At 43.4% G+C, this 13,216-nt stretch overlaps 1 protein-coding gene across 1 annotated transcript; it reads right to left on the bottom strand.

The window, feature by feature from the left end:
- Window positions 1–313: 313 nt before the first annotated feature.
- Window positions 314–12,423, bottom strand: LOC146294962 (chitin synthase chs-2-like). The gene is made up of 23 exons (XM_084695493.1): window positions 12,366–12,423; window positions 11,166–11,301; window positions 10,444–10,632; window positions 9,645–9,808; window positions 9,063–9,284; window positions 8,697–8,850; window positions 7,932–8,434; window positions 7,715–7,804; window positions 7,463–7,615; window positions 7,150–7,324; window positions 6,896–6,997; window positions 6,647–6,788; window positions 6,218–6,418; window positions 5,789–5,904; window positions 5,452–5,620; window positions 5,068–5,247; window positions 4,272–4,749; window positions 4,078–4,112; window positions 3,854–3,918; window positions 3,606–3,716; window positions 3,137–3,351; window positions 2,892–2,997; window positions 314–931 (listed from the first exon to the last, which is right to left on the bottom strand). The coding sequence occupies exons 1-23, from the start codon at window positions 12,395–12,397 to the stop codon at window positions 830–832; spliced, it is 3,840 nt and encodes a 1,279-aa protein (XP_084551619.1). The 5' UTR covers window positions 12,398–12,423; the 3' UTR covers window positions 314–829.
- Between the last annotated feature and the right edge of the window lie 793 nt (window positions 12,424–13,216).

A 13,216-nucleotide genomic window follows, 5' to 3' on the forward strand; every position in this document is an offset into this window, starting at 1 on the left:
ATGTTGTAGCTCTAATGGCTACATATGACAATAAGTCTAGCTTTGACCTTCCCTGCCTTTCTTACTTTCATTGATTTTCTTGTTTATCTACTCCCCAATGTTATGATGTGAGCTGTGAGATAAAAAGACTTTCCATCACTAAGTTTATGATGTTTCCTGGGATTATCAGTGTACTTTATGGGCATATATGGAAATGCAGTGTGATTATCATTAAGAATGACTATTATATATACTTATTGTCACTATCCCTAATCAAAAACACAGTTCTTTCTGTTAAGAGGGCCTGAGATCAGTGAAACAAGACAAGATAGGGTATTTTGAAACATACAATTTATTAAATGCCCCCAAAGTTTAAAGTGCAGAATAAATAAGTTATTAATAATTGTATTCTCAGTTAAATATATATTTATATAAATACTTATGGATAAAATTTGATTGAACACTTGAAAGATAAAATGTATTCTTTACAAACATACAGTGTAGGAGTCCTCAGTTGGAGGACTTAACACACAATAAAACTACAAAACTAATACATCTTTGTCTTAAATTGACTTGGCTTCAAAGGCTTGGCCATAGTAACAGTAGATTGTTCACATGCAGACACCCACCCTTCAGCAGAAACAGCCCATTTTTAAATTTCACTACTAATGTTGGTTTAAAAAATACTGTTTGTATTTACATTTCAAAACCAAAATCTTTGGCCTAGATTTACCTATAGTTGACCAAGCAACCTTGATAGTTTGGACTACCATATTTAATGTTATGCTTAAAGTAACATTTATCAACTAACTAAGCTAAATCAAAAAGCTATCAAGTCCCAGAAGTTGCCTCACACCATGGTCCCTGCAGTAGAATACCGTCGATAGATCTCCACCTCAGTGCTCCCCAAGTTGTTCTTCTCTTTCTCCTCAAGCTGTACAACGTCAAGGTTCTGCGAGGAGGTTAAAATAATATAATTACGAGATAATGTAGTATTAATGAACATAAAAGGTTATCAAATGATCTGAGAGGACAAAACCAACAGCACAACTACCACTTAAGGTGCCAGTATGGTACTCAAGACTCCGTTACGAATGGGCGGGCCGCCAGATAGGACGGATTAATTAGCATTTCTGTTGCCTTTAGGGTTCTCCGAAGACTGGGGGTGCTGAAAACAATTCACCGCCAGAACAGTAGGTGGAGAAGCGGTTTTTTGTCGAAAACACGTTGCTTTGTTGCGTTTTTGTAAGTTAGAAATCGTCGTTGTTTATCTCCCACCTCTCATCACATGTGGGACCCTCCTACCAGCTGTCACTAGTCAGACTATGAGTGCTGCAGGTGCAGTCGCATAATATTATATTAAAGATTGTGTCTAATGCAATATAACCACCTGAAAGAGCAAACGTGGCCAAATGTGTCCCGACACGTCATTTTATGTGGCCCGTGGAAGCTTAATGGGCTATTGAAATAAGATTACGCTGCTTTACAGCGTGCATTGACCATAAACGACATCTCTCACCATGCATTTCGATTGTGTTTCGGCAAAGTGACGACATCCCGCCTCTAGAAAGCAGTGTATGCACATCAGTGTTAAACGCAAAGTTTAACTGGGTGAAGGCGAGCATGGTTTGAATGACAGCACTCCAATGCAGCCGGTCCTGCGAACGTACCCTATGTGCATTTTCAGCCAAGGTCCTCGGGCATTCAACCCAAGTTGGTATCGCTCTCGAACTTGGTTAGAGTACTCAGCCAAGCTAGCATGTTTCTGCTTCACTTGTCGACAATTTGGAGCCAGAAATGATGAAGATATCACCTTCATTAGACAAGGTTTTACCAATTGGAAAACGGCGATGTTTATTTTACATAAAGCTCAAAAAGCTATTCTGCCTTCAAATAAAGGGCAAAAAAAGTTTTGCTCTTGCGCTATGCGCTCTTGCATTTTGTCACCAAACACTGAGAAAAATGTGCACATTTATCCTCCATGAAAAACAGCAGATTGTCCAAGAATTAAAAGGCGGACTTCAATTGCAGCATAATAGGCCCTATATTCACAAAAGCTACAACAAAAACACCATGTTTTTACATCGTTACTGACGTTACATCGTAGTTACAACTGGCCCTTTGACGGCAACCATGATGCTGATGTGGCCCTCGGTGAAAATGAGTTTGACACCCCTGCGATATAGACAAGGCTCTGGTTTTGTGAATTCATTTCTCCACCACCAAGTGTATAATCCAATGTGAAAAATGATAAACAAAAAGACTGATATAATTGAAAACAAAAAGATCCAAACAAACTGTATGTACAGTCAAAACTACAATGTACTACTCTAGGTCACTAAACTGTGGCAGTCAGTGCACAGACAACAAACTCACGTTTCTGAATTCGCTAGAGAAGAGCATAAACTAGCACACAATAAACTTTATCTCCTAGTAGTTTTCATCACAGACGTCTTTCAAGAAGACGATCTTAGAGAAAACGCCTTTCTGTCGAAGTCGGAAATGATGCCGTTTGGAAATGATGTCCTAGCGGACCAATCACGGCCAAGGGGTATCCGTCGCTGTACAGCACGGCATGACGGATCGACAGGAATTTCAACGGTGCACGGGAGAGCTCTCCGACGGCCCCGCAGACGACGGATAGGGCGTTTCAAGGCGTTCCATCTATGCGTAGGCCCTTCCCATTTGTCCGTAATCGTGAAGTATGGAGTACCATATAACGGCCTTTACACTACCAATCACTCCAATCAGTGTTAATCAAACATTTCAGGCTTCTCAGACATTTGAATCTCACATAAATAGACCAATGGTTAAATAACCAAAAATGTTTGCTTTGTTTATTTATTTATTTATTTATGTTTTTTTTTTTTTTACTGATTTCTAAATCAGTAAGTTCAGTTCAGTTTCTGTACCTGTGCTGTATCCTCTGGTTTCCCTGGTGGTTTGTATTTGGAGGACTTTTTCTCACTCTGGGATTCTGTGTCTACAAACGCCACAAAGTGGATCATGGTGTAAATCCTAAAACAACAAAGAAAAACATCGAAATTAATCACAAACAAAAATTAAAATTGACATTTAATCTGGTTAATGAAGGTTTCTGAAATTACACAAAAGTTGAATGTACAAAGACTGTATACAAAATAAACTAGTCTGTCACCTGTGATACAGCATGGCCAGGAACTGAATTAAGATGAGCAATCCGAACCCCAGAAGGAACATGAGTCCGATGGGGTCTATGTAGACAAACTCCCCCGTCGCAGTCAGGTTCAGGCTGGCTTTGGGGATCTTGATGGTGACAGAACTGCCGATGAGCTGAAGGACGAATGTGGCCACCAGCCACAGGGCGTTGCAGATGAAGTAGACAAACGTCACCTGGAGACGAGGAGGATGAAGAGGGAAGGATGAAAGTGGAAGAAGGGATTTTGGAGAAGGAGGAGGAGAAAGAGAAGGAGGTTGTACTATGCATTGGATGACAGCATCAGCTAAACAACTAAACATAAATGTAAAGTTGAAAGTAGGAAGAGGTAACGTTGCCATCCAATCCTAATGACATAATACTTGCGCCAATACAAATAATAATGCTAATGTATGTTAATGAACAGGCTAACACACAGGACTCAGGCTACCTTGTTCCTTAGGTCTTTCAGGTCACTGGTGATCTGATCCTGCTTCGCTTTGTCCTCCTTCAGAGGTTCCAGATAACGCTTCTGCAGATCTACAAAAAAGATCTCCTCCTCCTGTGGAGAAACATGAGACTGTTCATCCACTTCATCATCAACTAGCTACATCGATCCTCTAACTTGTCCTTTAAACGTTGAATTAACTTATACTTCCATTTTTGCTTTACACGTCATCTTGTGTGAGAAGAATTTACCTCTGGAAGATATTCTTCTTTGAAATTATAGTCCTCAGTCTTTTCCTGAAGTTGCGTCACCCAGCCTGTGAAACATAACAGAATACACACTGTAGACTATACTGTCAAGGTAACATCTCCTTAAGTGGAGACGAATCTCTCTTGTTCACTCTCTAAATCTTTCTCTATCCTGCTCTTTCTCAATGTATAGGTGTAGATGAGATATACATTAAGTCAGGACTCACATTGCTCCGGAAGAGGAGGAGGTGATTCCAGATACCTGGGTGAAAGAGAGACACGAACATATCCCAAACAGACAGTTAGGAATGCTCACACAAAGAGTCATGAGCTCAGATCACCTCCAGAAAGAAAACGTGGTAGGAACAGAATTCAAATGTTATAGCCATTACCACAGCACCGCATGTCACAATGTTGTTACCTTGTATTCTCCTGTGGCTTCACATCCATCTCCTGGCCCAACATGACCGTCTCCTGGCCCCTCATCCCCATCTCCTGGCCCAACATGACCGTCTCCTGGCCCCTCATCCCCACCTCCTGGCCCATCACCACTGTCTCCTCCGGCATCCTCTCCATACCATCTCCTCTCAAGCATGGACACCTGCAGCAGTCCGGCAAGCCCTGTAGAAGGCGCTGTCCCAAGGTCTTGGGCGGCATGGCTGCCTGCTTGCCGGCTCCTGCGGTCTCCCTGGTGCCCCAGGAGACATTGTTCATGTTGACCATGGAGTAGATGGCCAGGAGGAGGTAGGCACTGGGGATGCAGATGAAATAGAGTAGGCCGTAGATGGCCAGTGGTGCCTCTTGGGGGTGGAGGAGGGCCGTGATGGTGTACAGCAGAAGGGTACAGATGATGAACAGACCACTGGGGGTCCAAATGGTCTGCTCCTCCACCATGGAACCTGGAGGAGAGGGTACAGAGAGTGAGGAGAGGTAATGAAGGGTAAAGAGAGGGTAGAAGGTGAGGAGGGAATGTGAAGGGTGAGGAGAGGGGAAAGGGGAAAGACAGGGCGGGGAGGGAGGAGAGGGTATGGTGGGTGAGGAGAGAATGTGGAGGGTGAGCAGAAGATAGAGGGGGTGAAAAGAGGGTATGGGGGGGTGAAGGGTAAGGAGGATTTGAAGGGTGAGTAGAGGGTGTGAATTTTACAGTTCATGGAAGTTTGTTAGCATTGTTAGCAATGCTAATGTAAGTGAATGGGGTCTGAAACACTGTTATTTACCAACGATGGACAAGCCCGTTCCCAACATCAGGAAAGCATAGAAAACGCTCATGACGGCTGCAATTGTAATCTGTGTGTCCGACTTCAGCTTGAAGCACAGTATGAGGTAGATAGTGGGGGGCACAACAGCGACGATAAGGGAGTAGTTGGGATGGATTTTGAAAACAAATGAAAAGCTTCCTGAAAGACAACAACAAAGTTGGACAAAGTATTATTCACAAAACAAACACCACAACGAACATCACATTCAAAGCAAACCCTCTTCCTTTCATCAAGAATACTATAACATAACATTACTGTCAGGGCTCACAAGCCCCCAATAGAGATCTACTGGACCGTTGGACTCAAGTGCTATGACCCAACCACCTCTGCTGCATCATGTACCTGCGGTCATGAGGCAGATGGTGGCGGGGCCCAGAATGGAGGCTGCCATGCTGAGGACCTGGTAGAGGACAAAGGGCTTGGAGATGGAGCTGTTCTTCTCGGACGTCAGGGAGCCCGTACCAAGCAGATCCAGGGTGTTAGCCATGGTGGACGGACCCCAGCGCCGACGCTGCATAAGGTGGAGGGTGGGGTCAAGCGCAAGCCCAGGTTGAGATACACACAACAGCCTATTTCACTCTAAACCGTTAAATAAATATGAAATGAAAATCAAATACGTGTGATTCATAAAGATTTGATCGTGTTACTTGGCGGTTCTACTACTCAAACCAACCCTAACCTGGTTGTAGAACTCCTTGAAGTCCTGGGGGGCGTTGGTGTAAGCGTCCGATGCAGCGTTGTACTCCACCCTCCAGCCCTGCTGCAGGAGCAGAGTACACAACCAGCGGTCCTCACCTGGAGAGGGGGGAGAGGAGAAGCAGGACAAGGGAGGAGGACGATGAAGGGAGAGGAAGAGGAGGGGGAGCAGGGAACGAGACGGGAGAGGGGGCGGAGGAGAGAAGGAGCGGAGGAGAAAAGGTTTGGAGATGGGGGGGAGGGGGAAGCAGGAAGGAAAGTGAGAGGAATTCGAAACATCATACACCTGTATATTGTCACATTGTAAAGATAAACGGATCAACACCTGTATTGTATCAAATTTCACTGCTCCCCTAAGTCGTTTTTTTGTTGTTGGTACGGAAAAATAAAGTTATCTTAGTTATGTTAGTACCTTGGTCGTACTGTACATAGTGGCTCGCCTCCGTGGCCGTTATGGTGTACTTCTTCATGACGTTGTCGTCCATGAGGGCGGCGCCTCTGAACAGACTGAAGCAGCCAGGGCTACAGAGCACACAGCCAAGCACATGCTCTGCTGTCTTCTGCAGCCAGTGGCCCACCGCATACTCAAACTTCTGGTACCACACCATCGGACCTGCGGGGAAAACCGGTGGAAAGGTGTGTGTGTTTACAGGTCTGCGTGTGGATAGGTTGTGTGCTTGTGTGTTTACAGGTCTGCGTGTGTATGGCATGTGTGCTTGTGTGTTGGCATGTCAGTGGGAGTGTATGAGTGAACGAGGGTGTTTTCTAGGTAAGGCGTGTCTGCAGGGATGTGGGTGTGCGGTGTCTGCAGTGCAGTAGAGGATGTCGCGGCTGAGCGTACCTGTGCCAGTGGGGTGAATCCTGCCACAAGCGGCGCCTACATGTGAGTAGAGCCTCAGCCTGTCCACCAGCAGCATCACTGCAGCCGGCTGGAAGTCTGTGTCTCCGTCCAGAGCCAAGAGATAGGTGTTTTTCTGTTGTTTCTAGAAGTAGCCCCAAAACAGAAACACTCATGTCACACATATCCTGCCATAGTAGTGTGTGTGTGTGTGTGTGTGTGTGTGTGTGTGTGCACCCACATGTTTTTCACCTTTAAGCTTTTCTCCAACTCCTCCCTGGGTTCACCTTTGTCAAGTTTCTTAAAGTAGCCAGTTGTGAGACGCCAGCCAAGGATGTAGTAGAGGTACATGATCTAGAAATACGTTAGGTGATGGATTGAGTTTCCTTTATCCTCACACAAATAATTCATAGCGTTCTATTTAACAGCCTGGGAATACTTCTACTACAGAAATACACCACAGTAAATAATGGTGGCATTTGAAGCGACTGACTTGTATTGCCTACCTGCGACCACCTCTTTTTGTGGCGTATCTTCTTCTTGTCCTTCAGGTGTATTATCAGCTTGTTACTGTGTGGGAGAATATACTCCAGCCGACCTCCGTAGGGTGTTCTCAAGATCGACTGGTCGGGCATGGGTGGTCTGTCTCGGAAAATGCTGGGGTCCTCCTCCAGGAAAATACTGAGAGAGTAGAATTAGAAGGGTAGTGTCTACATCATGTCAACAAGGAAAGCTGTGTGTGTGTGTGTGTGTGTTTGTGTGTGTGTGTGTGTGTGTGTGTGTGTGTGTGTGGTAGAACAGATTATGGATCTGTCTTACGTGTAAACCTCTCGGACTGCGTCCACCAGGGTCTCGACGTATTCGTTGACGTGTCGATCTCCCTTCACATCTACAAAAGCATCGTCAAAGTAGACATGGGACTCAAACTCTACATCCTGTTTGATGCCATCCTTTGGCCTGTATTTGTCCAGTCTGAAAGAAAGAAAGAAAGAAAATGAGATATTAGTCTGAAGGATTTTCTGCCATGGTGTCGTCTTCAATAGGATGTTACTGTAAAATGTCTGTCCTTACCTGAACATGGAGATGAACATCTTGATCATTTCATCATATGACTCATGCCACATAGTAGCACACAGGAACACGTTCACTTTCTCACATGTACTGGAAATGGCAGAAAGAGAGTTAGTGTTAAACTCATTGAAAAAAACACACATATGATATCTACTTTGAGGTACATACACACAAACACACTGACAAAGGGATGTTTTAAAGTGGTGATTAAACACACCTCCTTTTTTTTTCCTTGTGTCTGACCACGAAGCGTGTGTTGAGCAGAAGGGACGGCTCGAGAAACGCCCCCTCGTACATCCTCCTGACAAAAAAGTCCTGGGTCCTCTCTATACGCCCCACTTTCATAAACAGGATGTAGATGGTGGACAGCACTAGCCCCAGCCACCAGCAGAGGGAAGCACTTCCTATGAACGCAATGCTCATCTCGTCTGACATCTCCCTCAGGCACAGAGACCGAGTGACATCCATGACCACACCCTGGAACCAGTCGGGAGCCGGGTTGGGGACCTCGTCGCTTCTCATGTCAGCGCAGTACTGTGTGAAGGTGTGGTTTGCATGGGGCGAGGGGCTTGAGTCTTTGTAGGCGAGACTGATGGGCACCAGGAACACGGCCAGGACAGCGATGGAAGACAGGTATAAGGGCAAGACGAAGGCGTGGCGCAGTGCGTGCATCTTACAGGCCACCACTGCAAACCAGTGGCACACGGCAGCACACCCAACCTGGAGCAAGGAGATCATTCTTATACTTATTCTTATAAAATGATATACGATATATACAATGTGCACAGTCAGACAGACAGATGTACAGACAGATCTACAGACAGACAGATCTAAAGACAGACAGACAGACAGACAGATCTACAGACAGACAGATCTAAAGACAGACAGACAGACAGACAGATCTACAGACAGACAGATCTAAAGACAGACAGATCTAAAGACAGACAGACATACGTACAGATAGACAGACAGGCAGGCTCACCTGGATAGCCAACACAATCAGTACCAGCTGTTTCTCTTTCTCTTGGATTGAGGTTAGTGCTGACCAGTCTCTGCCCGAGAGGGGGACGTAGGCTCCCACCACAGCCCCTGTCACCAAGATCCTGACCACACTGGAGAGGATGTGAACTGCGGTCCTGTAACAGTTGCACAACACTTCAAATTCACCTGTCAATTTTTTTTTTTTAAGGTTGACTTGTTTAAGATTTTTCGTAAGTCTTATTTGTACTGGAAGATTTTTTGGAAATAGTTTTGTTAGGGCTGTAAACACTGTATTTTTCTCACACACTGTCTCACTGCTCAAGATAATAAATGCTGAATACAAATGTAATGTCCTTGTGTGTCCCACCTGCTCCTATCCATATCTTCAACCAGGCCTTCCAGGAAGCTGTTGTTGAACAGTGTGAAGTAGTTCTCCCACCAGGTGAGGGATACTAGGAGGGCAGAGCCGATAGCCAACCCCACCCAGAGCACCATCCTTTCCCCCCCCTCTGGAAGCAGGTAGCTCACACTGAAGAGCACATAGCCCGCCAGTGTGAAAACAATGGAGAGGATGGAGGGCCAGAGGTACCTGGAAAAGGAAGAAAATGAAGGAAGTGGGGGTGAAGGGGAGGATGAGAAGATGTCAAAGTGGAGCCCCAGGGGGATGCTGCATCTTTTCCCATCAGTCTTTCTCTCTCTGTCTCTCTCTCTCCCTGCCATCCCCTCAACCTTGAACTGCCTCTATCCAATAAAGCTTGAAAATGCCACCAAAATATTGTATATCTATCAACATGGAGCCCCACAACAACAACAAAAATTGCCAACGAGATTTACAGGAAGTGACAGATTTATTTAGCCCTAGTAATTTACAGTAAGTTAGGTTATCACAAATAATAGCGTCTTATGTAACAAAGGTCCCTCCCCTCTCCCAATTCAAATCAAGTTATACCGGTATCCATGGCCTTTCACACTTTGGGCAGCAACCTGGAGGATGGAGGAGAGGAGACTCAAACTGTTCAGGATCATAGCGTTGGTGATAATGCCGAAATGTGGCATTGCCACCACAGTGAGCACCGCTGATCCCAGACCCACCAGGGACTCACAAACCACAACCTACAAAAGAACAAAACAAGACATAACCCACTCATTCTCCTGAGGGCTTATTAAATCATTGTGGCATAATGTTGTTTATGAATCTGGCAATGCTCCCATTTATGATTGACAACATGGGTGACAGTATTCAAAGTGGCAAGGCCACATTTTCTTCCTTGTATGCAGCACATTATGTAACAAAGCATAAACTTGATTTAGTATTTAAGATTGTGGACCCCCCTGGCAGCGGTGGCAGCCCACAATCTTAAAATACCAAGGGTTTGAAACATCAGTTCCCAATTCCAAAATCTCAACCACATTACATCACAACTAAAGTTTAAGCTTTGTTACATAATGTGCTGCATACAAGGAAGTCACATACTGGAACATATACCGTCACAAGGAAGTCGTGAAATATAATTTAGAAATGCTCCCCTTCCTCCTCCTCCTCCCCCCCGCCTCACCCGCATCACCCCGCATCAACCCGCATCACCCCCCCCCCCCCCCCCGTGTAGCCGCAGCCGCGTAGTTGCATCTGTGCCTGCACATTGTGTGCTGTGATAATCAAGTTAATTTAATTCAAGGACCGTTCCTCACTCCCAGTATATTCGTCGGCATCTTTTATTGAGGATGTTTGGATTTAATAGAGTCCTCACCCAGAGAGCTGTGTACTTCTTGGGCGTATGCGATTTCTTGAAGATATACTTCCAAAGACTTTTGATGAGAAGCAACACACTTGGACATATCATGGCGCAGCTGACACACAGCAGAGGCAGTGGTTTGTTCTGAGCGGGAACCGTGTGAGTGACGTTATTGGACAGGGTTATCAGGACCAGAAAGAAAGACTGCAAAATAATTACATAAACAGAATCATTATACATCCTGAAAACAAAGTTTATTGATAATTTATCCTAAATCAAATCATCATAGCACACTGACAAAGCCTATTAACAGGTGTATGGAGTTCAATTTAGAATTAATTCGATTATTTTGAACGCAGCGTGTAGGTGTCATGTTTCTAAAACATTTGTTTTTAAATAACAGATATCCCAAATCCATAGATGATAGGACAATTGAATTAATGCCATTGACTGATTCCCGATATTACAGATACAAACATGTTAAATATTGTACATGTAAGTACAGTAGCAAACACTTAGAGCAGTTAGAGCATATAATAAATGATTAATGTATGCATAATTTAATAATGTATCATCGCATTCTTTTTAATTACAAGATAAAGTTGGTTAGTGAAAATATTTGAGGAATAACTACCTTGAAATCCTTTCTGTTAATCCATCATTCTAAACAAAACATGTGGTCACCACATACCCTACAATTATGATGCATGATGTAAAACATGAGAATAATCTCCTACCTTGCTGCCCACAGCGAGACTGAACACAAGTATGGCCACCAGGGCGATAGACAGTAAACGGAGAACCTTGACCAGGTTCCATGCTGACTTCTGAGCTTCGACGAGAGGCACGTCTCTACAGACATCCCACCTTTTCCTGTCCAACACAATTAGACAGGTGGTGACTAGGACTGCTCTCCGCAAGCACAGATGGAGCAGGATCACTCACCCCTGACTATTTATCTATTGCAATTAGGGCTGCAACCACGAATCGATTAAATCGATTAAAATCGATTATTAAAAGCGTTGGCAACAAATGTCATTATCGATTCGTCGTGTCGCGCAATTATTACACCACTCAATAAGTCGCGGAGATGTTTGAGTATTTAAAAAAAAGTTTAGTTGAGCGTGGAGCAGAGTGGAGGTAGAGGAAAGACCATCGGAGACGTTGTTGAGTACCTTGTTCTGAAACACATAGCGGTGAAATCAGTACGACCTATAGTCATCCAAGGTGTGCAGCATTTCACACTAAATGCGTCGAAAAGGTGTGTTAATTGACCGAGGTGAAGTTAGTTTCATATTTGACATTCGTCGAAAACTACCCATACCATTTAGAAAAATGTAGACTTTAATAATAGTATTTGTATGAATATAAAACCTCAAACAGACACCAGAGTATCTTAACAATGTCTGGTACTTCCACAGCCTTTACTTTTTCAATTAAGTTTCAAATAAAATGATAGAAAATCACTAATCTTTGAAAATAGCTTAATCCTCGAAAATCTTAACTTTTTTCAAAATTGTGTCGGAAACATATTACATACACACCAGATTATTCTAATAAAGCCTGGCCTACTTCCACAACCTTTCATTTTTCAAAAATGTTTTAAACTAAACTCAAATACATTGCTAATCTCTGAAAATAGCATTAAATCCACGCTAATATTAATAACTTTTTCAAAGTTGTGTGCCTGTTTGTGTATATTCTGAAGAAATTTTGCACTGTGAATTTGCACTGTCAGTTCTGTTTTTGAATAAAGGGTTGGAAATTAATGCTTTTGTTTTTTTTAATCCGATTCATAGATTAATCGAAAAAAGAATTGACATCTTAATTGATTACTAAAATAATCGTTAGTTGCAGCCCTAATTGCAATAACATCAAAATGTTACTGGAGCTTTAACAAAATATTTTGAATATCAGTTAGATGTAAAGGGTTATACCTTGTCCAGAATTGTAATATATCAATAAGCATATCCAGAGATTAAATGGGGAAATATTGAATGATTTTCCTTGAAAAAGATGCTCACACCATTGAAACCAAGGGCAAGACAAATGGATTATTTAGAAGAGAGTAGAAAAGCAAAAGCTCTAGGCACAATCAAAAATAAAACAGTAATGTAAATATAAAATGACCTTTCCTCCCAAAAACATTGTACAGCCTACCATAACAAATCCAGTACCAGTATTTTTTCCAAAAGTGAATGACTTACCTGAGGTTATCTCTGTTCTCTGCCATGTCTGTTCTACTTTAGTGTGTACAATTATATCTTCACCTCATATATACCACTACCTGTTTAAGGAACAGGAAATGATGCAAAGGTAGGTGGAACTAGAAGGGTTTTTTTCTGCTATGAAACTCTCTCTCTCTTTCTCTCTCCTGTCTCACAAACACACACAATGTGTATTATTCCATGTTTTCTCCCATTGGCAGGGGCGGCGCCAGAGAATATTTAATGCAGGTGCTGAGGGGGTGCTAGATCATTGACATGGGGAGCTGCGCAATTATATATGTATGTTATATAAATACTATCAGGGCCGGAGTTGGACTCATTTTCAGCCCGGCAGTGTAATGGCCAAAACCAGCTCATCCCCACCAGGGGCCGAGCCATAGGTTGAACATTTGGAGCTTAACCCGAACCTAGAACCTAGTCAAGGTTTTGATTTGAGCTGAAATCGGAACTTCTCACTAATGCGAGTGCGCATAGATTTTTGTCATTAATTTCAGTGCTAAATCGTTTTTTTAGCTTTATGTAGCCTAATATAAACACTACTTTGGACTCATATTGTTGTT

This window comes from Hypomesus nipponensis, chromosome 4, assembly GCF_054491055.1.
Source record: "Hypomesus nipponensis isolate SF chromosome 4, ASM5449105v1, whole genome shotgun sequence".
Lineage (NCBI taxonomy): Eukaryota > Metazoa > Chordata > Actinopteri > Osmeriformes > Osmeridae > Hypomesus > Hypomesus nipponensis.